This window comes from Pelobates fuscus, chromosome 2 (assembly GCF_036172605.1).
Source record: "Pelobates fuscus isolate aPelFus1 chromosome 2, aPelFus1.pri, whole genome shotgun sequence".
Lineage (NCBI taxonomy): Eukaryota > Metazoa > Chordata > Amphibia > Anura > Pelobatidae > Pelobates > Pelobates fuscus.
The window spans coordinates 31,727,962-31,752,304 of record NC_086318.1 but is presented as its reverse complement, the minus strand read 5'-3'; the positions used below and the strand labels follow the sequence as shown (position 1 = coordinate 31,752,304).

General features: G+C 42.6%; 1 protein-coding gene across 1 annotated transcript in view; it reads right to left on the bottom strand.

Annotated features, from left to right (window-relative positions):
• The window catches only part of LOC134586120 (adhesion G protein-coupled receptor F5-like), a 113,597-nt gene that overhangs the window by 2,986 nt on the left and 86,268 nt on the right, over positions 1–24,343 (bottom strand). Inside the window, exons 15-20 of the mRNA XM_063441630.1 lie at positions 23,472–24,079; positions 19,649–21,316; positions 9,244–9,420; positions 4,710–6,074; positions 2,899–2,940; positions 1,987–2,046 (exon numbers count right to left, since the gene is read on the bottom strand). Coding sequence (XP_063297700.1) covers positions 1,987–2,046; positions 2,899–2,940; positions 4,710–6,074; positions 9,244–9,420; positions 19,649–21,316; positions 23,472–24,079 — 3,920 coding nt within the window. The remainder of the gene's footprint in view (positions 1–1,986; positions 2,047–2,898; positions 2,941–4,709; positions 6,075–9,243; positions 9,421–19,648; positions 21,317–23,471; positions 24,080–24,343) is intronic.

Sequence of the window (24,343 nt, the reverse complement as noted above, 5' to 3'; positions counted from 1 at the left end):
CCAAGTACCCAGTTTTCTACTAGACCACCTCTACTATAGGACTCTACTATTGGTTGGATTTTGTAATATATTTGAGCAATAATTTCTCTGTGTAATATTAAGTGTTCTCTGAATACTATTTCAGGTGATTATTCACTAAGCTCTGCCACTTGTTTTTATGTATGAATTGTTGAGAATTAGGGAATATTCTTGTTTTGTGGAGCTGCTAGACTATTGAATATCTAAGCACTGTTAGTATTTGATATTGTTTTTTTGTGCGCTCTCTTTTCTGTGTTTTTATTTGTTATATATATATATATATATACACACACACATACACACACATACACATATAAATGTAGGAAATGTAGAGCCTGGACCCATTGATGATTAAATCATCTTGTTTCATTTCTTGAACACTGTTCTGACACTGTCTTGTTAAAGAGTTCAAACTTTTAATAAAACACTACAGACATTAACAAATTGATTGAATATTTTAGGTAAAAAATGACCCAATTGACCCAATTCAGAAACATTCAGAAATCCACCAGGAAGTGGCGTACACACGACCCATGGGGCCCCGGTGCGAAAATTGATCCGTGGAGAAAGGTAAGTGCTGAAGACACACACACACACTCTCACGAACAGACACATACACACTAGCTAACAGACACACACAGCGACATACATACATACACACTCACTGACAGACAGACACACATACACACTCACTTACAAAACATACACTCTCACTGACAAACACACACTCACTAACAGACACACACACTGACACTCACTAGCAGACACACACTCAATAACAGACACACTCACTGACACTCACTAGCAGACACACACACACACACACACTAACACACACTAACACTAACACACACTAGCACTAACACACACTAACACTAACACACACTAACACTAACACACACACAGGTTTTTTTTTATTTAATCCCCCAGCCTCCTTACCTTTGGGAGTGCTGATGGGATTGCCTGGGGTCCAGTGGTGTCACCAGGCAGTCAAGCTGGTGGGCGCACGAGGGAGCACTCTCCCCTGTTTAGCTCCCTCGCGTAATATATATGACGTCATATTCTGGCTCCGGCATCAGTGCGGTGCGCGAGGGAGCTGAACAGAGAGCACTCAGGGGAGACTGATCCCTCGCGCGCCCGCCAGCTGGTCCACCCGGTGACACCAGGGCCAGCCTCGGGGGGCCCTGAGGTGGCCCCCCAGGAGAAAAGGCTGGACACACTGGGTACATACCGTGTCGCAGGGGACCCCTGCGACCCCGTTATGTACGCCACTGCGGCTCAAGGTCAGCGAGAATTTCTAGTTTAATGAACTAACGTAAATACTTATATCCTTATGATTTCCAGTATAAAATTTAAAGGACCACTATACGCACCCAGACCAGTTCAGCTTAAGGAAGTGGTCTGGGTGCCAGGTCCAGCCAGGATTAACCCTTTCTTCTATAAACATAGCAGTTTCAGAGAAACTGCTATGTTTATATTAGGGTTAATCAAGCCTCTAGTGGCTGTCTCATTGACAGCCGCTAGAGGCGCTTGCATGCTTCTCACTGTGAAAATCACAGTGAGAAGATGCCAGCGTCCATAGGAAAGCATTGTGAGACTGGCTGAATGTGCACGCGGCTCTTGCCACGCATGCGCATTCAGCCGAGGAGGAGGAGAGCAGGAGGAGAGCTCCCCGCCTGGCGCTGGAGAAAGAGGTAAGTTTAACCCCTTCTTCCCCCTAGAGCCCGGCGGGAGGGGGACACTGAGGGTGGGGGCACCCTCAGGGCACTATAGTGCCAGGAAAACGAGTATGTTTTCCTGGCACTATAGTGGTCCTTTAACCCCTTAAGGACACATGACGTGTGTGACACGTCATGATTCCCTTTTATTCCAGAAGTTTGGTCCTTAAGGGGTTAAGAAATATGTAAAAACTGAAAACCACAAAGCCCACAAAGTTTTTTTTTTTTTTTTTTTTTTGGTGAGGCATACCTTGGTCTGTTGTGAAGTGAATCTGGACAGTGAGAATGTGTGGAACAAAGCCTCTCGTACCTGTAGAGTAAAAAAAAAAAAAAAATGAACTAAAATAGCATTTTACACTTTTAAGATTTGTTTTGGTCTGACTGCAATTCATTTGAATTTGGGCCAGTCGGATAATCAGACAAATTCCCAAACTGTGAGCTGAAATGTTCCATGAATCACAAACCAACCATAACTCGCAATGGCAGAGCATGTTTGTTTTGATTTGTGATTCATAATTCCATCCATGGCACCAAAGAAAGTGAGGAGGAAAAAGATGGTTGATAGTTAAGAGACAGTCGCTAAATGTGGATTTTATTCACAAATCAAGTGAAAAGTAGACAATAGGGCCTATTGGAGGGAGGCAATAGGTATATATATATATATATATATATATATATATATATATATATATATATATATATATATATATATATATATATATATATATATATATATATATATATATATATATATATATATATATATATATTTATTTATATAGTTTATGTTCAATAAATGTATAATATAAAAAAACAGAATCTAATTCAGCAGTTTCTCCTCTTTTTCTATCTTTTGGTTATTTTTGCTCACTTGATTTGTAAACCAAATGGCGTGAAAATTATCTAATCGGTGTACTGCTAATATTAAATTATGTATACATTTTGCAGCACAATGATAGGGCCATTATTGATATCTCTTTCAGTTCTAATGAATCAATTTTTCTGCACAGAAATTCGGCCAAGCTGGACCGGCATATATGGCAGATATTTGTGCATCCTAAAATTTCTTCAGTTTTTTTGATGAGCTAAATTTTCTCATCCTGCAAAAGTCCACGTTAGATAAGTGAGTAATGTAATGTATACAAATATGCTGAGAGCTTACCTTTTTGTCCATCAAACACCCAAACAGCAGAATAAATAAACCCTGAAAAACAGTAAAACAACAAATATTTTTCAATTCCTACAGAAATATGGCTACTATCTATGAATTTGTATGTTTAATACAACTATTACTGAAGCTTGTTTGATACAACTTGATATTTATAATACACTCAGTACAAGTATAGCTGTAAACACATCAGTGAGAATTCTACATTACATTTTATTTTTCAGACTTCAAAAGCACATATTTGTTAAATATAGAGCAGGGGTGCCCAAAACGTTAATCCCCCAGATGTTTTAAAACTACAGCTTTCATGATGCCTTGTCATTCTAAAGGCACGCAATGCACCATGGGAGTTGTACTTCTACAATATCTGGGGGGGTATACCTTTTGGGCACCCCTAATATAGAGGATAAATCAACATGATACTAAAAATTTAAAGATGTTAAGTTCTAGTTTAAGCGGTTCGTTCATAATACTCTAAATTGTTGTTAATCCTAACTTTATGGCACAATCATACAGTTTTAAGATATATTCAGTATCATTATATAATTAGGATACTGTAAACTAATAGAAGCAGGCCGGTTTATATGTAGAATCACTGCCTGTTCACCTGTTAATTATCTCATACACTAGCATTATATGTGTAGCCATACAAATAAACTGAAATACTTTAGGACATTTAGGCATTTTTCGTAAACTGCACTATATACTGCACCGAAAATAGCTATAACCCCACCTGCCTATTAACAGATATCACAGGAGGAATCTAATGCTTCCTCTCTTCCTTTCTAATTACTTGTATGAAGTATCCCAACAGGTACTTTCACAGTTCTGGCTTTAGTGCATGTGCTATCAGATTAGCGATTAGTTGCATGTATCTATTCTGATAAATGTAAGTACTGCCAACTAAATGTTCCATCAAGCAAGAGTTTATACAATATGTTCAGCAACAATGAAAATTAATGGCTTTGAGGTCGTCTGAGTCACTTCCTGGTTTGGTAAGAATTCTAAACAGAAGCTCTAATGGACATTTGCAGTGAAAATTGGAAATGTAAACATAAGTATTATTTATGAAATGCTAGGTATATTTTGATATGCCTTATCTAAACATTGCATTCAAACAGGGTCAACATACATTTAATTCCGTATATTGGTAGGTAAAATATAGGTAAATGAACTCCATTCTGAAATTAACAGGATTATTTACTAACGTGAAAATCAAAAGTTAATTTCAAATTCAAGGCCAGAGTAGCTGAACTGACCTTGTATTTGAACCTCACTTTGAATTCACCTTAAGTTATCACTTTATCAAATAACCCTGTAAGAAATGCAACATAAAGCAAAGGCATATATTCTTAAAAATTTGGTAATTTGGTTAAACTTGACCTTAGAAACAAAATAAAAGCCAACATTAAGGATAATTCTAAGCCTTTTGCTGTAGTGGTTATGGTTCCAGGGGTCCCCTGGTACCTTCCCATGGAAAGGAGTCAAACCATTTTCAGAATACTATTGAAATTAAGATCAGACCAGAAAATATATGCATGATAATGAACTAATGGCTGCCATCTGTCTGCAAAAGTAAAATAGGAAATTCTCATAACTTTCATATATATATTCAAACTTCTCTGTTTAAGCATTTCTTTCCTTAAAAAAAAAAAAAAAAAAAGTGGAACAGCTTGCACTGTTTATATGGTAGAAAAGCATAGCTTTGTGGAACCAAATGGGGAAAAAATTAATTTTAAATAGATTAAATATAATATACATTTAAAATTGTTTATATTTTTCTATAGAATTTTAACTTGGCTTACCTGAAGTGAGTTGAGAGCTGCAAAAATACCATGGATCCATGTTTCCTGGCTAGCCACTGTTCCAATACCAAATCCCCAGGTGAGACCAAGCAGGGGAGTTAAAATCAGAATGCATTTTGCAATGTGTTTCAACGTGCTTGAGTCGTCCTTTTTTTGTTTGTCTCCAACAGCAGGTCTGCAGAGTTTTTTCAGAACTACAAAAACAATCATGACGTTCACAAGCAGAATTGCTAACGCTGGCACCACAAATGCAATGAATGCTTTGCTCTCCGTTGTGTTCAGCCAGCATGCATTGCTTGATGTATATAAGTTTCTTGGCTGGGTGACAGCCACAGTAATTACCGAAATAACCAGAGGGCATCCATAGCCCAGAGCGAATGATATAGTCATCATATTAGTTTTACTCATGTCATGCAAAACATAAACAAGGCGATAGAAGAGAATAAGCCCCATCGTTAGCATCCAGAAAAACACGGACAGGTAAAAAAAATGTGTAAAGAAGGTGGTAGCCACACAGGCATCTGATACAGGTACTCCTGACTTTGGAGTCAATGCATCTCCGATAATAAACCAAATATCCGCAAGCAGGAGCGATACTGCGATGTTTATTATACAAACATGACGCATGTAAGAGGTTTTGTTCTTTGTCACTGACTTCCACACTGTGGCTTCGACACAGATACAAATAACCAAACTAAGCATGGAAATTCCAACACCAATGTAAGTTATATAGTCCAATATTATTACTTCAATTACAGGTTTCGGTTTAGGGTCACCATACGACATCAGAATTGAAAATGAAGTCAAGTGGGTGCATTCACATGATACATTGTCCGAATTATTTCCTACAATGCTGCACCCAGCACCATCCCAAGACTCTGTGGTAAAGTTCCAGAAAACACATTTGGGATTCTTTAACGAGTTATTGCTCGTTTTAAAGTTCATTGAAATTTTAAAGTCCTCTGTACTGGTTCTGTTAGAAATAGTAGTAGTCATGACAAGACCATTCAATACCTGTGTATTATTTCCGGTAGGTATAATGTCCTTTAAGGTTGAATATGCAATGCTCACAATGCTTGAGTTCGGTGGAATATGCTTCAGAGTGTTTGTATAAACATTGCCTGTCAAATTACCATCAAAAGTGAAATTTTCTTGAAATGTATTTGTGTTTTGATCTACAATAAGGCCTGCTAACTGGACATTTGTGTTAGCTTTTATGGATACCGTTACATTGAAAACAAGTTTATTAGCAAAGTTTTCCACGGACTGAAGTAGATTTGAACTTTGTGCGGTTTGATCCGGTGCATTTTTCCAAGCAGCAACAGATGAATCGTTAACTACAACGTTGACTGTAGAAAGGAAATTCTAGAAAGAAAACAGTGAAATTAATGTGAGACTGGTAGTTATTATATGCATTGTGTTAAGCTTTTTTCCCCCCTTCTAATTCTGATCTTTCAGCTGTTTAGTAGATATCTGCCTAATATGGTTTCCTTACCTTGGATTGCCATAATTAAGGATACTGGATTAGGGACTTCACTATTAAGCAACTAAAAGAACACATTTAAGAAACAATTTTGTTATTTTCCTCTTTCAGCTCTTTAGTAGATAGTTCCCCTTAATTTGGTGCCTTGATGTGTGGTTTCCCAACTTAGGATACCGAATTAGGATGCCATTTCTCAGATGGCTCCTTTATATGGTATCCTTAAATCGGATACCAAATTTAGTGTGGAAAATTGATTTTGGTATCCTTAAATGGATACCAAATTTGTGGAAAATTGTATTATTTTGCTTTTGTGCAGGATGTGAAAAGTGACACTATAGGCGTGGCAGCACTTTTCACACCCTGCACATCAGTTTGCGTAATGATTTTATTTTATTTTTGTAAAAAAAGGTTTTTGTAATGCTGTTGTACAAAAGGTGAAAAGTGCTGCCCTTGTGACTTTTAAAAACACTGTACTGCCGGACAGCAATTTTCACAGGCCTGCACAATGGAATTTATAGGATTTTATTTTCCCTTTTCTTCAAAAATTGGAGAACACAGTAACATGGAGACACAAACACACGTATGCCTTTGTATAGAGGCAAAGACAAGCCCAAAGCTTTGCTATACCTCTGCATAAAGTCAAGAGCTTGCAAATGCCTTTGAATTAAGGCTTAGGCTTACTAATTCTCTTTATAAATTAATGGCTTGCTTTTGCCTCCATATAGCCATCTACTAAACAATGTCTAGTTTGGTACCCTAAGTAGATATTTTTGGAATTAACGAAACTGACACTTATTTTTTATCCTTGCACATGTCTAGTGTTAACCACCAAAAATGTATTTAGATTAAAAATTTGATGTATTTTTTTTTTATTTAGTTGCACATACGTATATGTACAAATTTATATAAGCAAAAATGTGAAAATGTTTTTTTTTTATGCACACGTACATTTTACTAACATATAATGTTGTGTTAGGTATAAATATGGGATATTAAATGAAAACCCTTTCTGTATATTAATCTTAAATTGAGCCCTATATTTTAAGTGAAGCCAGTGTAGGGCCTGAGAGAGGGGGGAGGTGTGGAAGGTACAGGCGGACAGAAAAAAGAGCCTCGCTGCCGCATTCATTATAGACTGTAGAGGGGCAAGTTAGGAACACATAAGACCACGTAAGAGTAGCGAAAGCAGCATTGCATGTGTATACAACATGCAATGCTGTATCCCTGCCTAGTTCTCTATAATATATCAGAAACTGTGCTCACTAAACTGAATCCAATCCGCTTGACAAAGACCTCTAGTTAGGTCAAAACGTTGCTGTGCATTTTGTTGCAATAAATCTGCCTGCGGCTTCACATTTGGAGTGCCTGTGAGTTTTTCTTGTTTGCCGTGTCGTGGTGGGATTGCTGGTCCTGCTCCGGAGCACCTGTGGCCGTTGGGAGTGAGTGTGGCTCCTGCGATCTACTTTGCTACATATATGTATCAGACTTAATAGAGGCGCACCACCGGGCTTTTTTTTTTTATTTTTTTTTCTTTACGGATAGATAATATTTAAGCATGCATTATTAACAGCAAGGATAGTTAATGATTAAATAAGCAGATTATCGTGGGATATCCATTACCCCATGGCAACTCATAAGTTAATGCTGCTATGTCTAGTGATTTTCATGGAGTTTTCCTATAGAGGCAATTCAGTAATAAAGTCTAGGAAAGGGAACTCGCTATAGACTCTTAGAAAATATCACATACAGCTGATAGAGACACAATTGTAACATACTACTTTTTTTTTTTTTAACTGTAAATACTTTCTTTCCTTTTTAATTTGAATTGATGCAATCATACAGAATACTTTTTCATTACACTAGTAGGAAAAGATTTTTAAGTGAGGGATTATTTTTCCAATTTGCTTTCTCCAGTTTAGCTCCGAATATTCTTGCAAAATTGGAAATAATATTAATAATAATAATAGTATTGTTTTCATTAGTAAAACTGAAACAGTATAAAACGAAGCAGCACAAGTTTAATCCTGTCAGAGTGGACTGAAGTAGGAAACGATGGACCCCACACCCTCTCCCTTTACTTTTAGTTAATTGTATTGTCGTGGTGTTATGAAGCATTGGGACAAAAGTCATCATCAGAGTCAAGTTCTGAGTATGGATATGGTGGTAAATAGTTTTAAATAAAAGGCGGTCAGGTTAGTTATGACTGACTGGCTATTTGGTGGTTAATAAAGTTAAACGTTTTCTAAGTTGGTGAACCATATGTTATATGTTATATGGGTATGGTTACAAAGTTATAGTTGTAAGTCCTTTGAGCTTTGAATAAACACCACGGCCAAGTCCATTGAAAAGTGATAAACGTTGTCTGTGGTTATTGTGTCTCATTTTATTTAAACAAATATTGCCTACCATACATATAATGCTGTATTTGGAGTTAAAGTATTGACTGCAAACCGGGCCTTTCATTTTTAAATGTTTTTTTGTTTTGTGTTTTTACCTAGCTTTTATTGTTAGTCATCTTTTATGGTCTGGAATTGAATTTGTAGAGCTACAAAGTTTGCACATGCTACACATTATATTGAAAAATACATTGCACCACTAATGATTTATTTTAGAGATCCATGTAGCAGCACTTGGCCTGTGTGCCTGTTTTGATAAAACAGTAAAGTTTGGTTGTAAATCTGGTGTGCTGGACCACCCACTGCGTGTGAAGCCAGAGTATCTTTGGCGTGTGGGTTTGGGCAGTGAGATCATATTAAGGGTATTTAAAGGAAGATTGGGAATCTTGTGGATCATACCAGCTTCTAAGAGAATCTGTAATACTAAAAGACAAAATGTGTATTTCAATGTCACTGTTTTATACCTCAGCAGACATAGGAAAGCTGATCCTGGCTACTCCCATCATTGAGCATACATCTTCTCTTCATGCTAAAGACGGTAATTATTTTTTTCTTATTCTCTATCAAATTTATGCCCAAATGATCTGAATAAACATAATCTTATTAACATTAGCACATGGGATATTTATTTATGTTAAATGAACATAAATCTTACCTGCATTAATGATTTTTGTACTGTTGTGGCGACGTTATTAACTTGTGATAACATGCTTACTACAAGTGCTAAATTATTGGATGAGTTTGTTATGCTGCTCGACTCACTGTTCACTTGTGCAGAAATATTTTCAAGCAAATCTGGTAGTTGGGCTTCAGAATCTGGGCTTGTCAGTGCCTTAAAATAAAAAAAGAGAAGAGAAGCAACATACATTAACCATATAACAATAAATATATATATATATATATATGCACATAGTTATTACATAACAGATACAAACCAGCATTGTTTATTTGTTGCATGTGAAAATAATTGTCAAAATGCCAGGTTTCAGCTTAACTAATTAATATAACCTGATACATGCTCTTGAACAGATGCACTCGGGCCATCAGATTAATTTACAAGTTGCCAGAAAGCCTCAATGCAAAGTGTGAGATATAATCACAGGGGTGAATAACCATAGATGAGTTGCAGTGCTATTGAGGTTAAATATCCCTATGTGACAGCACATACAAAAGCAGCGCACTGCCATCTAGAGGAAATAAAGGGTAATATTTGCAATTGGTAACAGTATAAGTGTAAAAAACTGACATTGTAACAAGTATCTACAGTAGCATTCTATATTATTATTATTATTATTATTATTATTATATTATTTATAGAGCGCCGTCAAATTCCGCAGCGCTTTACAATGGGTGGACGAACAGACATGTAATTGTAACCAGACAAGTTGGACACACAGGAACAGAGGGGTTGAGGGCCCTGCTCAATGAGCTTACATGCTAGAGGGAGTGGGGTAAAATGACACAAAAGGTAAGAATAGTATTAGACTAGTGACAGTTGCAGAAGAGGAATCAGTTGGGAGCTATTAAGAGTTTAATTGATACGCTTTTATGAAGAAGTGGGTTTTTAATGATTTTTTGAAGGAGTGGAGACTGGGTGAGCATCTAACGGAGGAGTTCCACAGGAACGGTGCAGCCCTTGAGAAGTCTTGAAGGAGAGCAACCTTCCAAGACCTTAGTCGCATCTGGCATTAAGTAGGGGCGGATGCGCGCAATGTTTTTGAGATGGAAATTACAGGATTTGGCGATAGATTGAACATGAGGCTTGAAGGAGAGTTCGGAGTCAAAGAGAACACCTAGGCAGCGAGCCTGCGTGGTGGAGCTGATGGTAGCACCATTGACTTGGAGGGAGACAGACACAGGAGTAGCAACACTTGAGGGAGGAAAGACCAGAATTTCAGTTTTGGTCAAGTTAATTTAAGGAAGTGGGCAGCCATTCAGTTAGAAACAGCAGAGAGGCAGTGAGAGACACTAGTCAAGAGGGACGGGGAGAGATCAGGAGAGGACAGGTAGATTTGCGTGTCATCTGCATAGAAATGATATTGGAAGCCAAAGGAGCTAATGAGTTTACCAAGGGAGGCAGTATAGATGGAGAACAGTAGGGGACCAAGGACTGAGGAGAAGGGGAGAAGAAACATAGCCAGAGAAAGAAACACTGAAAGAGCGCTGGGAGAGGTAGGAGGAGCACCAGGAGAGAGCAATATCTTGTAGACCGATATTGCTAAGGATGAGAAGAAGCTGTTTAAATCAGCACTTTAAGCGGATCTGTCTTCCCTGCAAAATTTGGCATGAGAGACAAGTTACATTTTAAACATTTAAACATCTTTACTTTTTGCAGCAATAAAATCGACAAAAAAAAATATATATATATATACTGGGTTAAAAAGATGATAACCTCAAAAAATGAATGTGTAAATTGGATTGGTCTATAAACTGAAAACTGCTATCAGTTTCCTATCTGCAGATTGTACTGAATTGTTATAGTTAGCGCAAAATTCTACACTGATCAGTAAGAGTACATGCATGATTTTAGTAAATGTTGAAATGTTACTCTTTTTCTTACCTACCATGGTGGGGTAGAAGACAATAAAATAATGGACGTTAAGCCACTACAACAAAAACTGATTAACCAGTGGATGCCCAGTCCCTTGGTTCTAATAACTATAGGATCAGAGAGTGTCCAGTGATTCTGACTCAAGAACTTCCCTAAATTTCTCACATCTAAATTATCAGGTATTGATAATATTGGTCCAAAAGAGTTAAAGCTCCCCCTGCCAGTGCGTAGGGAGTATACAAGTCATGAGTCACCAACCCATCCTTAAAGGACCACTCTAGGCACCCAGACCACTTCAGCTTAATGAAGTGGTCTGGGTGCCAGGTCCAGCTAGGGTTAACCCATTTTTTTATAAACATAGCAGTTTCAGAGAAACTGCTATGTTTATTAATGGGTTAAGCCTTCCCCCAAATCCTCTAGTGGCTGTCTCACTGACAGCCGCTAGAGGCGCTTGCGTGATTCTCACTGTGAAAATCACAGTGAGAGCACGCAAGCGTCCATAGGAAAGCATTGTAAATGCTTTCCTATGCGACCGGCTGAATGCACGCGCAGCTCTTGCCGCGCGTGCGCATTCAGTCGACGGGGCGGAACGGAAGAGGATCGGAGGCAGAGATCTCCCCGCCCAGCGCTGGAAAAAGGTAAGTTTTACCCCTTTTCCCCTTTCCAGAGCCGGGCGGGAGGGGGACCCTGAGGGTGGGGGCACCCTCAGGGCACTCTAGTGCCAGGAAAACAAGTATGTTTTCCTGGCACTAGAGTGGTCCTTTAACACAGTAATAACCAACCATTCATCCATCCCCTTCCAACCCCTTCTCTGTCATACTTATTAAGGTGGTGTTGTTTAGCTCAAAAAAAAAAAAAAAAAAAAAACTCTATAAAAGAACATTTCACACCCTATCGATCTAGGATGGGGCAGTAGCGAGTTATCAACTGGTAGCTTAATTCAACCCCTTTTGAGTTGACCATATGTCTCCGACAGCTATAATCATAGAATAAAATAAAAATTAAAAAAATGCCATGAGGTCTAGAATGTTATGCTACTTAATGGACGGTTGGGCAAAGGAATTACCTTCTATGCTGCTAGCACTATAGATATAATAATTACTTGAATTGATGCTACTTCCATCTCACTCCCACCCCATTCCCTACATCCTTTCCCTTTCTCTTACCCCCCTCCCCCCCCTCTTCAACTCACCCCTTCAGTTCACATTGTTACAGTTTTGAAAGTTTGTAAATGTATTATTCATAGGCATAATATGGAAAAGCCAATGTAACGCATACGTTGTAATGAAATAGCTGCACCACATGTTACATTTTGTTTACATTGTATTCTTTTTTGCTGTATACTGTTCTTAAACAACATGCATTCTGTTCATAATGCTGTTACACCTGCACTAAAACGTTAAATAAAAAATAAAAAGAACATTTCACAAAGCCCTCTTAAAGTATAACTTCAAGGTATTCAGCTATAAATCATGACCAAAATAAAAGACAGAACTCTCCACAACTGGTACACAATTGTACACTAGGACATATAATTGTATTATTCTGCTTCTAACTATAGAAAATGCTTTGCCAATCTCTAAACTGCACAATTAAGCTACATGGTCTATCCACCAAATCATGGAAATGCCTGGCATCCTAGTTCATTTTATTTTACCTGCAAATCCACATTTAGTCTGTTGAGAGCTGCAGAGACGCAATTATCTTGCTCCGGCTTCCAGCTTCCACCACTACAAATGTAGTTAATATCCCCTGTTTGTTGACTATTTACAGCACTACAAGGAATTGTTACACGGTCTCCTTCTTTCCCAATCAATTTAATGCTATCATTGCATTTGACCTCTGTAAAAAAAAAAAAAATAATAATAATTAATTTGCTCTGTGAATAGGAATATATGTAATTAAAATAATTTATACATTTTACAGTGATATAGTCTATACAGCTACAGTGTAGACAAGACTGATATAAAGGGATTGTCAACATACAATTTGAATTTTTTTTATGATTAATTAAGGTATTTTATTGTAGTAAGTAGGCAAGTAATCCAAGCATTAGTAAAATATAATTATCATAACATACTACATTTTAAGCAACATTCGATCATAAAGGTGAACAATGCATGTCAATGGTGGGCTAAAAACATGTATCTTTTTCATCTGCAGACTATGAGTTCAAAAGACTAATATATAAAGTAGCTTAAGGTAATGCTTAATGAGAGGAACCATATAGGAACAGCAAAGTAGTCAAGGCACTCAAGGTCTTCATATATCAGCAGATTTATTGGGAAAAACATGAGAGATACAGCAAGGTTTCTATCCCTTCAGGGATCTTTATCAAGTTTAAGGGATCGAAACATTTCTGTATCTGTCATGTTTTTCCAATGAATCTGGTGATGAAGACCTTGAGTGCTGGGACTACTTTGCTTTACTCTATGGATTAGGGGTTTGCCAGCCATAGGTAGTGTGCCAAGGTCTACAGGTGATGAGAGTGCGGGTCCCTCATTTTTTTGTTGTTGCTGCTATGAATGAGAGGAACCAGTCAGATGAGAGTAAAACCCAGATGTCAGGACAAAATATAAGAAAACAGTGCAAACATAAAACAGGCAAACTAGGCATAAGTGGTGACAAAGGTAGCTGCTCTCATTATTACAGTAAACTGAAATTGGTTGCCTCCATGTTTAATGCTGAGACTGTGAGATAGCCTGCTTAATATGTAATATGAGGATAAGAAATCCCATTACTATAGCCTTGCTGAGTGAACCTATATAGAAATACCTGTTTGCATTTTATAACCTGTTTTCTCTTTTTTAAATTACTTTGTATTTTGATGCATTTATTTATATTTCCTTTGCAGCTTTATTTATACTTGTACTTGATGAATTTCCATTTCAATAAACACAAACAATTAAAACGCGTATTGGTAGATTCCGGGTCACACTCACCCATATCTTCAGCTGGAAGGCTATTCCATGCATCTACTACCCTCTCAGTAAAGTAATACTTCCTGATATTATTTTTAAACATTTGCCCCTCTAATTTAAGACTATGTCCTCTTGTTGTGGTAGATTTTCTTTTAAATATAGTCTCCTCCTTTACTGTGTTGATTCCCTTTATGTATTTAAATGTTTCTATCATATCCCACCTGTCTCGTCTTTCCTCCAAGCTATACATGTTAAGATCCTTTAACCTTTCCTGGTAAGTTTTATCCTGCAATCCATGAACCAGTTTAGTAGCCCTTCTCTGAACTCTCTCTAAGGTATCAATATCCTTCTGGAGATACGGTCTCCAGTACTGTGTACAATACTCCAAGTGAGGTCTCACCAGTGTTCTGTACAATGGCATGAGCACCACCCTCTTTCTTCTGCTAATGCCTCTCCCTATACAACCAAGCATTCTGCTAGCATTTCCTGCTGCTCTTTTACATTGTCTGCCTACCTTTAAGTCATCAGAAATAACCAAATCCCTCTCCTCAGATGTTAAGGTTAGGACTCTATCAAATATTCTGTACTCTGCCCTTGGGTTTTTACGTCCAAGATGCATTATCTTGCACTTATCCACATTAAATGTCAGTTGCCACAACTCTGACCATTTTTCCAGTTTACCTAAATCATTTGCCATTTGGCTTATCCCTCCTGGAACATCAACCCTGTTACATATCTTAGTATCATCAGCAAAAATACACACCTTACCATCAAGACCTTCTGCAATATCACTTATAAAAAAATTAAAGAGAATGGGTCCAAGTACAGATCCCTGAGGTACCCCTCTGGTGACAAGCCCTTGCTTCAAATATACCCCATTGACTACAACCTTCTGTTGCCTGTCACTCAGCCACTGCCTTACCCATTCAACAATATTGGAATCCAAACTTAAAGATTGCAGTTTATTGATAAGCCTTCTATGTGCACCAGTGTCAAAAGCCTTGTCTACTGCACCACCCTGATCTATTTTAGCGACCCAATAAAAAAAAATAAAAAAATCAATAAGTCAGTTTGGCATGATCTTCCTGAAGTAAACCCATGTTGTTTCCGATCATCAATTCCATGGGATTTTAGATGTTCAACAATCCTATCCTATAACAAGGTTTCCATCACTTTATCCACTACTCAAATAAGGCTTACTGGCCTGTAGTTGTCTAACTCCTCCCTACTACCTTTCTTGTTAATTGGTGCAACATTGACTAATTTCCAGTTTTCTGGGACTACTCCCATTAATGATTGGTTAAATACATCAGTTAACGGTTTTACTACTACACAGCTAAGCTCTTTTAATTACTTTGAGTGTATTCCATCAGGCCCCACCGACATATTTGTCTTTCCTTTAGACAGCTAAAATACAACCTCTTCCTCTGTTAAAAATCACATGTAACAAATTACTCTTTTTTTCCTAATAGAGGTCAAAACAAAACGGATCGCTGCTCCAAACAGATCGTCTCTTCCTCTTGGCTGTTTTGAAGGAAGAGTGACAGCAACTAGCCCTTCTCCTGCAGAACAGCAATGTTTTACATTGCCGGGTAAAACACAGATTGAGACATGACACCCAGACCACTTAATTGAGATGAAGTTGTTTGGGCCCATATAGTGTCCCTTTAAACTTGTAATTGCAATATCAGTATAATTGCTAAATAAGACAGCAGTAAACAAACTAAAGCTCTAAACAATAATTGTCAAACTAATATATGGTTTCTGCTGGAGACAGATCCGGTCTGGCCATCGGTCAAACTGTGCAAATGTCCAGTGGGCCGCAATGGCCAAGGGCCGGGGCCAACCAGGGAGATCAAAGGATCTTCCAATCCGGCCAATGCAGGGCTGACGCTCAGTGAGCGCAGCCCAAATATGCAACAAAGTCCTTTTATGGGCCAGTGAGGAGATTAGATACAGGCAGAGCGGTACAGGGAGCTACTGATCTCACGTCCTGCTGGGGGCCATATGCTATGCTCCTGTGAGCTTCGATTACTGAGAGTGTTGCCATGGGTTACCATGGCAATGCTCTGAGTAACGCCGGAGCTCCCCGGAAGCAGCAGCCAGAGAGCTCCCTCAGCTAACTTGACCAACAGGATATCTCCGTCCCTTGGCCAAATGTAACAGAAGGGAGGGGGGAACAAATGTAGGGTTTTTTTGTTTTGCTTTTTTAAACATATTATTTCATTATGTTATTATTATTATGAATTGTACATGCATTTAACCCCTTAAGGACAGAGCTTCAGAAGCTTGTCTTTCACTTAATGACAACAGCATTTTTTGCATTTTATTTGCTGTTTGCGTTCAACTGCAATTTGCATTTGACTAATTTCTTGCACCGCCGCATATTATATACCGTTTTAAAGGACAGAAAGGGCTTTAATTTGATGTAACATATACATATTATATATATATATATATATATATATATATATATATGTTACATCAAATTAAAGCAAAAAAAATAAAAAATAATAATGTGTGCAAAATTAGTGCAGGTTAAGGAAAGTAATTAAAAATAAATTCATTTAGTTGTTCTGATTTACAGAATATATAATGTGCAAGTTCTGTTTAATTAAGATTTTCTTATCCCCTGCTATGTTAAAAGCTTGCTAGACCCTGCAAGAGCCTCCTGTATGTGATTAAAGTTCAATTTAGAGATTGAGATACAATTATTTAAGGTAAATTATATCTGTTTGAAAGTGAAACCAGTTTTTTGTTTCATGCAGGCTCTGTCAATGATAGCCAGGGGAGGTGTGGCTAGGGCTGCATAAACAGAAACAAAGTGATTTTTTTTTTTTAAAGATTCTTTATTTTTCATTTTTCATTTTTCATAAACAAAGGTTGATGAACGTTTTTACAGAAAAAAGAGGTTGGTTAGTCAGGGGGTAACAATATGATACGACACAGTTTCATTGACACATAACTCTGGCATTGTGTTTGGTATCTCATACATTATATTCCCTTGGGGACTTGTGAGTTAGGGGGTTCGTGCGTATAACCTTACAGGTCATGTTCTCTTTGGTCAGATGTTGTTGCGGAGGTCTAGGGCGGTTATGATGTTTCTGACCAGGTAACGGTCCCGAAGTTTGCCAATTAATAGAGACAAGTTAGGTTGTAGGCTTGTTGGGTCAGGTATTTTGGTGGCGGTCGTTCTATTGTTGGGGGGGGGGGGGGGAACAGTTGTCTTGGAGGTACGGCCTTTGGGTCGTTTAGTGACTGTGGCGATGGCGGCAGGGCCTGGTAGGTGGGTTGGGTGCTGTGGGGAAGGGGAGTGTTGGGTAGGTGTGGGTGTTAAGGGTGGGGAGAGTGTTATGAAGAGGAGGATTAGAGGCTGCTGCCCTCCTGGGTACTCCCTCCGAGCCCAGGGTAGGTGGAATTGGTTTGGGGTTGGTTGGCTAGGTGCGTGTCTTCGCATTCGTTCTATGTTGGTGGTGTTGGTTGCGTGATCTGGTAGGTCACCATGGAGGGTTACTGTGTCCTTCTAGCCATGGGTCCCAAACTTTGTGAAATGATTTAGGGGTGTCGTGTATCTGTGCTGTTATTCTGTCCATGTCTATACTATCTGTGATTTTTGCGTATATTTGAGGGTGGGTGGGTATACGTGATGTGGACCAGTGTTCCGCAATTGCTCTGCGTGTGGCAAGGGTCACTCTTGCTATGAGTTTATTTTCATTGCGGGTGAAGCTTTCCAGAGGTTTGGAGAGTAGAAGAGCCCATGGGTCAAGGGGTACTGGCTTGTCCAGTAGTCTGGATAGGAGGGCCGTTATCGTTAGCCATAAGGGGGTAAGTTTAGGGCACGTCCACCAGCAGTGGAGGAAAGTGCCTGTTTCGCCACATAATTTCCAGCAGAGGTTGGTGGGGCTTTGTTTCATGGCTTTTAGGCGGTAGGGAGTGAGGTACCATCTGAAGAGCATTTTGTATGCCTGCTCTTGGTGGGTGACGCATATTGAAATGGATTTGGTAGATGCCCAGATGTCTGCCCAATCTGAGGGGTCTTCGGGGGGTCCCAGGTCTTTCTCCCAGGCCGCGATGTATGGGAGGGATACCTGTGTATGGTGTGTGGTTAGTGTCTGGTATATGGTTGATATTTGGCTCTTTCTGAATGGTGAGTGGAGGGTGTCCCTTTCGAAACTGGTCAGGGATGAGGTTGCTGCTAAGCGGACTGCGTCTGTTGCTGCGAAGCTTCGAAGTTGGAGGTAGCGAAAGTAGTCATATGTGGTTAGGGTTTCGGGGTTGGGGATGTCGGTGTATTGCAGGGGTTTGCCATTGGGGTAAAGGTGTCCTAGTCGAACTATGTCGCGGTCTTCGAAGTGGGCGTAGTCTTGCGGAGTGAGGCCTGGTGGGAACATTCTGTTGCGGAGGATTGGGGTGAGAGGTGATAAGCCCGTGGACAGCTCGAATTTGTCGCTTAGGTGGTCCCAGAGGTCTAGGGAGTGGGTGATTGTTGGGGAGGTGGGGGGTGGCAGCGATCTGTATTGTTTTTGGAGCCACATGTATTGGGAGGGGTGTTCTTTACCAAAGATGAGGTGTTCTAAGTCTACCCAACGTTTGTGTGAGGGGGGAAGGTGCCAGTGTTGAATTTGGGTGAGGTGAGCCGCATGGAGGTAGAGTGTAAGGTTGGGGAGGCCTAGCCCTCCGGAGGGTTTGGGTACGTATAGTGTGGATCTACGGACTCGGGGTTTCTTTCCGTTCCAGATGAATGGGTCTATGGCAGTTTGCAGTTGTTTGAGGTCTGTTTTTTTACAGGGGATGGGTAGTGCTTGGAAGGCATAGAGGAATTTGGGTAGGAGGTTCATTTTAACCGATGCTATTCTTCCTAGCCAGGATATGGTCATCGGTTTCCAGCGTTCCAGGTTTAGGAATGCTTTTTGGAATAGTGGGGGGTAGTTGGCTGTGTATAGGGTAGAGGTGTCGTTGGTGATTTGGACCCCTAGATAGGTGATCGCTGATGGGCATATTCTGAAGGGGAATTCCCGTTTCAGGGTGTGGATAGTTGATTCCGAGAGGTTAAGCGGCATGAGGTCTGATTTAGTGGCGTTGAGTTGATATCCGGAGATTTTTGAGTAGCTTTGTAGGGTTGTTAGGAGGGTGGTTAGGGTTGGGACGGGGTTAGTCAGGGTAAGGAGGATGTCGTCTGCGTATGCTGCGATTGTGAATGTTTCGTCCCTGATCCGGAGCCCTTCTATGTGTGGGTCATTACGTATGGTCTCCAGCAGGGGTTCAAGGGAGATGGCGAATAGTAAAGGGGACAGGGGGCAACCTTGACGGGTTCCATTCAATATGGGGAAGGAAGGTGGGGTGATGTTGGGGATTAGGAGGTGTGCGGTCGGTGTGTGGTACATTGCTTGTAGAAAAAGGGTGAATTCTTGTGGGAATCCGAATTTGTGGAGTACTGTAAAAAGGTATGGCCAGAGAAGGCGGTCGAAGGCCTTCTCGGCGTCTAGGGAGAGTATCGTGGTAGGGAGGCGTTTATGATTGGCATACCAGATGAGGTCTATAGCTCGTCTGGTATTGTCTTGTGCTTGTCTTTGAGGGATAAAACCTACTTGGTCTGGGTTGATAAGTTTTGGTAAGAGGGGGTTGATTCTTGTCGTCATCACTTTGGTCAGGAGTTTTAAGTCTATGTTCAGGAGTGAAATTGGGCGAAAGTGGCCTGGGTCTTCGTGGGTCTTACCGGGTTTGGGTAGGAGAGTAATGTTCGCTCGCGTCATGTCGGGGGGTAGTGGGGTGCCTTTGAGCATTTCATTAAATACTTTGCATAGTCGTGGGGTGAGTATGTCTCCAAATGTTTTGTAGTAGATAGCTGTCAGGCCGTCAGGGCCAGGGCTTTTATTGGGTTTTAAGGTTTTTATAGCTGCTTGCAGTTCTTCTGGGGTGATGTCTGCGGAGATTATCGTTCTAGCTGTGTCTGTGAGGGAGGGGAGGGAGAGTGTTTTGAGGAAGTCGTCTGTTAAGGTTTGGGTGAGGTCGGTTTGGGGGTTCGGGGTGTGGTTGTAGAGGGACGTAAAGTATTGTTGGAATGTTTTCCCGATTGTGTGGGGGTCTCTACTCAGTGTGCCGTCTGATGTACGAATCTTGGAGATTCGTTTCGAGTCCGTTAGGTGTTTGAGACGTTTTGCTAGCATCGAGTCTGCCTTGTTACCCTTCTCGTAGTATTTTTGTTTGGTCCATGTGAGTGCTTTAGCTGTGGCTGAGAGTGAGAGGCGTTTGAGCAGGGTCCTAGCTGATGAGAGCTGGTCAAAAAGAGAGGGAGTTGGGTTTTGCTTGTGTAGAGTTTCTAGACGGCCTATTTCAGAGATGGTGTCCATGAGTTGTCTGTTATGTTGTTTTTTGTGTGTCGTTGCAATGGCTATTAATTTGCCTCTTATGACCGGTTTGTGGGCCGCCCAAAGGGTGATTGGGGAGGACACAGAAGGGTCATTCAAGGTGAAGTACTCCTTTATGTTTTCTGCCAGGGACATGGTTCCGAGCTTGTCTTGTAGGAGCTGTGAGTTGAGCTTCCATGTCCACGGACGTGTCATGTTGGGAATTGAGAGGGTGAGGGAGATGTCGGCATGGTCCGACCATGTTATATGGCCTATGGAGGTGTGTGTGATTCTGGATGTGATGTTTGGGGAGATGAGGAAGTAGTCGATACGGGAGTAGGTGTTGTGGGGATGGGAGTAGAACGTATAATCTCGAGTGGAGGGGTGCTGGGCTCTCCATATGTCCAGGAGGTTGTGTGTGTGAAGGAATTGAGAGAAAGGGGCGTCGTTGTGTGAGGGTCGTGGTTCTCCCTGGGATTTGGTTGTGCGGTCCAGGGTTGGGTGGTGTGTGGCGTTACAGTCGCCCCCTACAATGGTGAAGGTTGCTTTGAGCGTTGTTAGGTGGGCCGAGAATGTTTGCCAGAAAGCTGGGTCTGGGGTTGTGGGGGCGTATAAGGAGGTGATAGAATAGGTTGAGGGTCCTATTTTGCCTGTGAGCGTGAGGTATCTACCTTGCTTGTCCGGGAAAGCTTGGACATCGGTCAGAGGGCAGGATGCTTTAAGTATGACGGCTACTCCTTTGGTTTTAGCTTCTGGTGAGTTGGCATGGAAGCTGCGGTTGTAGTGCTTGTTCTGGAGTGGGAAGTGTTTGTGAGGGGTGAAGTGGGTTTCTTGAACTAAGAGAATGTCTGCTTTTTGGCTGTGGGCCCATCGTAGTAGGGCGTGACGTTTTTTGGGGTTGTTAAGGCCCTTTGCGTTGATGGAAATACAGTGTAGTTTGAGTGGCATGGCCGGGGTTGAGTTTGATCAGGTGCTGGGGTGTGTCTGTGTGGTGTGGGATGATCTAGAGATTGGGCGTCGGGGTCTGGGTAGTCCCAGGAGGGCAGCAGGGGGGGGGGGTATGGCGGGACGGGTGAGGTATAAGGAGGGGGTGTAAGTGCTGGACTTATCTCAGTTGCCAGCAAGGGTGGTCTGTAGTGTCAGGGGTCTCTCTGGTTGGAGTGGTCAGAGACCGTTGACACAAATCAGGTCGTGTGGGGGGAAGAGGTCGTCTGTCTAGGAGTGGGTGGCAAACAATTTGCGATTGTAAGTGGGCAGTCTGGTATTAGTGCAAAACCTGGTGTAATGGAACCTGGAGAGTAACTTTTGGAACTATTTACAGCAGCGTGTACTTCTTGCCGCGCCTCGATGCGACATTAGGTTGTTTGGTGTATTACGGCTTAGGACTCTTCTGTGTGGGTAATACGTCGTGGTTTAGGGGTCACGTCCCCCCGGGCCCATGTTTAGGGTGGTGGGCCAGTGGAGCCCCAAGGGCCGCCCAGGGCCCCCACCGCTGCCTGGGTATATCATATCCGTGGGGCTCAGGGCCGTCGCGGCCCCCCGCCTCCCCCGTCCCGAAGGCAGGGGGAGGGGGAAGGCCGCCAAGACCCAGGCCGTGTCCCCTCCCGGCCCCGTCCCTGACAAAGTGGCACCGTGGAGCGGCACCTGGTCTCCGGGCCGTCGCGGCCCGCCGCCCCCCCCGCCCCCGGGGGGGGAGGGGGGGAGGGGAGGGCCGCCAGAGCCCAGAGGTATCCATCCCCAGCCATCCGCCGGCTGTCCCAACCGCTGAGGTCGATTCAAGTGTAACCTGTGTGATGCAGTACCCTGCCGGGCCGGGACCGTCGTAGTCCGCCGCCCCCCCGTCCCACGAGGGGGGGGGGGGGAAGACCACCAGGGAGCCGGGACCCCCCTCCACCCATCTCAAGTATAAAACAGAAGCTTTCTCCAGAGACCGTGACCCCCACCCCAGCATCATGCATAAAACATAAAACAGAGATTGTCCCCATAGAGCCCCTACGGTATTCCCAGGGTCCCCAGAGTTTTTGTTGGTCGTGCCGGAGGTGCAGTATCCCTCCCGAACCGGGACCGTCGCAGTCCGCCGCCCTCCCCGCCCCGAAAAGGGGGGGGGGGGTAGACCACCAGGGCCCCGGGGCCTCCACCCCCAGCCCCAGGTGTAGAATAGTGGCTGTCCCTATGAAACCATATCCCCACCCCAGCCCTAGGCATAAAACAGAGAGTGTCCCCATAGTATTCTTACGGTATTCCCAGAGTCCATAAAGTTCTTGGAGATCGTGTTGGTCTTATAGGTCGGTGTCCAGCCGCTGGGTGTTGGGGTGTACTTTAGGTCGATCAATAGCTGAGTGGGGCCTTAGGCATATGCGTCCTGGGGTGCTATGCTGTGTTCCTTGAGGTGTTGTGTGGCCTCGCTGGGGTCTCCTAGGGCTGTGGGCGGAGGCGGGCTGATCCGGGGAGGCCCAGCGCCGCCAACGCGGGGACTGGTGCTGGAGTGCAAAGTTCCCAGGGGGGGATCTCGAGAGTGCTGAAGTGTCCGTGCGGCTGTGGGGCGAGCGCGACAACCAGGGTCTCGCGCCGGGCCCCGGGGTTTGCGGTCAGGTCTCTAGTTTGGTTTCAGTGCGGGTACCAATCAGGGTTCTTCTTTCCATGCAGCTGGGTCTGGTGTGACGGGAAGGGTCCGTGCGAAGTAGCTGTAAATAGGGTCGCTGTGGATTCGGTCGAGACGCGGCAGCCGTACCGGTGTGTGGGTTTAGGCTGGGAGCTGCCTGGGGCGCTGTCTTCTATCGCGCTCCCGTTGCGGCTGTTGGTCCCATGTTCGGTGTTGGGCTGCAGGTTGTTGTGAGTTTGCGGTTATGTCTTGGGCAAGGTCCTGGAGGCCTAGTTGTGCGGCAAATTCCTGGGCTTCTGATGGCCTGTACAGCGTGTATGTGCGGTTGTCGTGTCGCACCATGAGTTTAAAGGGATGGCCCCAGGAATAGCGAATTCTTCTTGCTTGTAGTGCTTGGGTTAGGGGTTTCAGCTCTCTGCGTTTGCGGAGGGTTGTAGGCGCTAGGTCTTGGTATAATTGTACCGCATGGCCTTCTATTTGAAGTGGGGTCTCTCTAGTTGCGCGCATTATTGCTTCCTTAATATGGAAGTAGTGGCAGCGGACTATGATGTCCCGTGGTTGTGAGGTACTCGCGGAGGGCGGGCGGAGAGCCCTGTGCGCTCTGTCGAGGAGAAGATCTGACGGTGGAGCGTCTGGCAGCAAGCTGCTGAAGGCCTCATGAAGCATGGCGTTGAGGGCCTCTGGTGCGGAGGATTCTGGCAGACCTCTTATGCGAATGTTATTCCGCCTGGATCTGTTGTTCAGGTCTTCTTGTAGGTCCTCTAGGTATGCTATTTGTCCCTGCACTTCCTTGAGTGTGGCCTCATGGCTGGAGGTGATGGCGGTAACGTCGGCCATTTTGTTTTCCAGGGTGTGAGTGCGTTTCGTTAAGTCAGTCAGGCCCTCTTTGAGTGGGGCTAGGTGTTTCGTCAGCTCATCTGCCACTAGTGATTTCATGTCAGATAGTAAGTCTTTCAGATCTTTCTTTGTAAGGGGCGAGGGCTCCCTTTTGCGGCTAGTGACGCTGGTATCAGAGTCTGAATCTGAGGCCTGCAGGCTGTGTGTGCCTGGCATCTCTTTGTCTGACCTGACTTTGAAGATTGGCGCCACGGCTGCTCCGGTTTTGGATTTTCGTCCCCCTCCCATCTTAACGCGTTCCGGTGTGGGTCGGGATCACGGAGGTCAGTTTTCGGCTGTCTTTGTGCGGTATTGCCCCTAATGTGCGCTTATAAATGTATTGCCGCCACGGAGCTCTCCTACAACGCGGCCATCTTCGTCGGCGGTTAAGCTCCGCCCCAGAAACAAAGTGATTTAACTCCTAAATGGCAGTGAATTGAGCAGTGAAATTGCAGGGG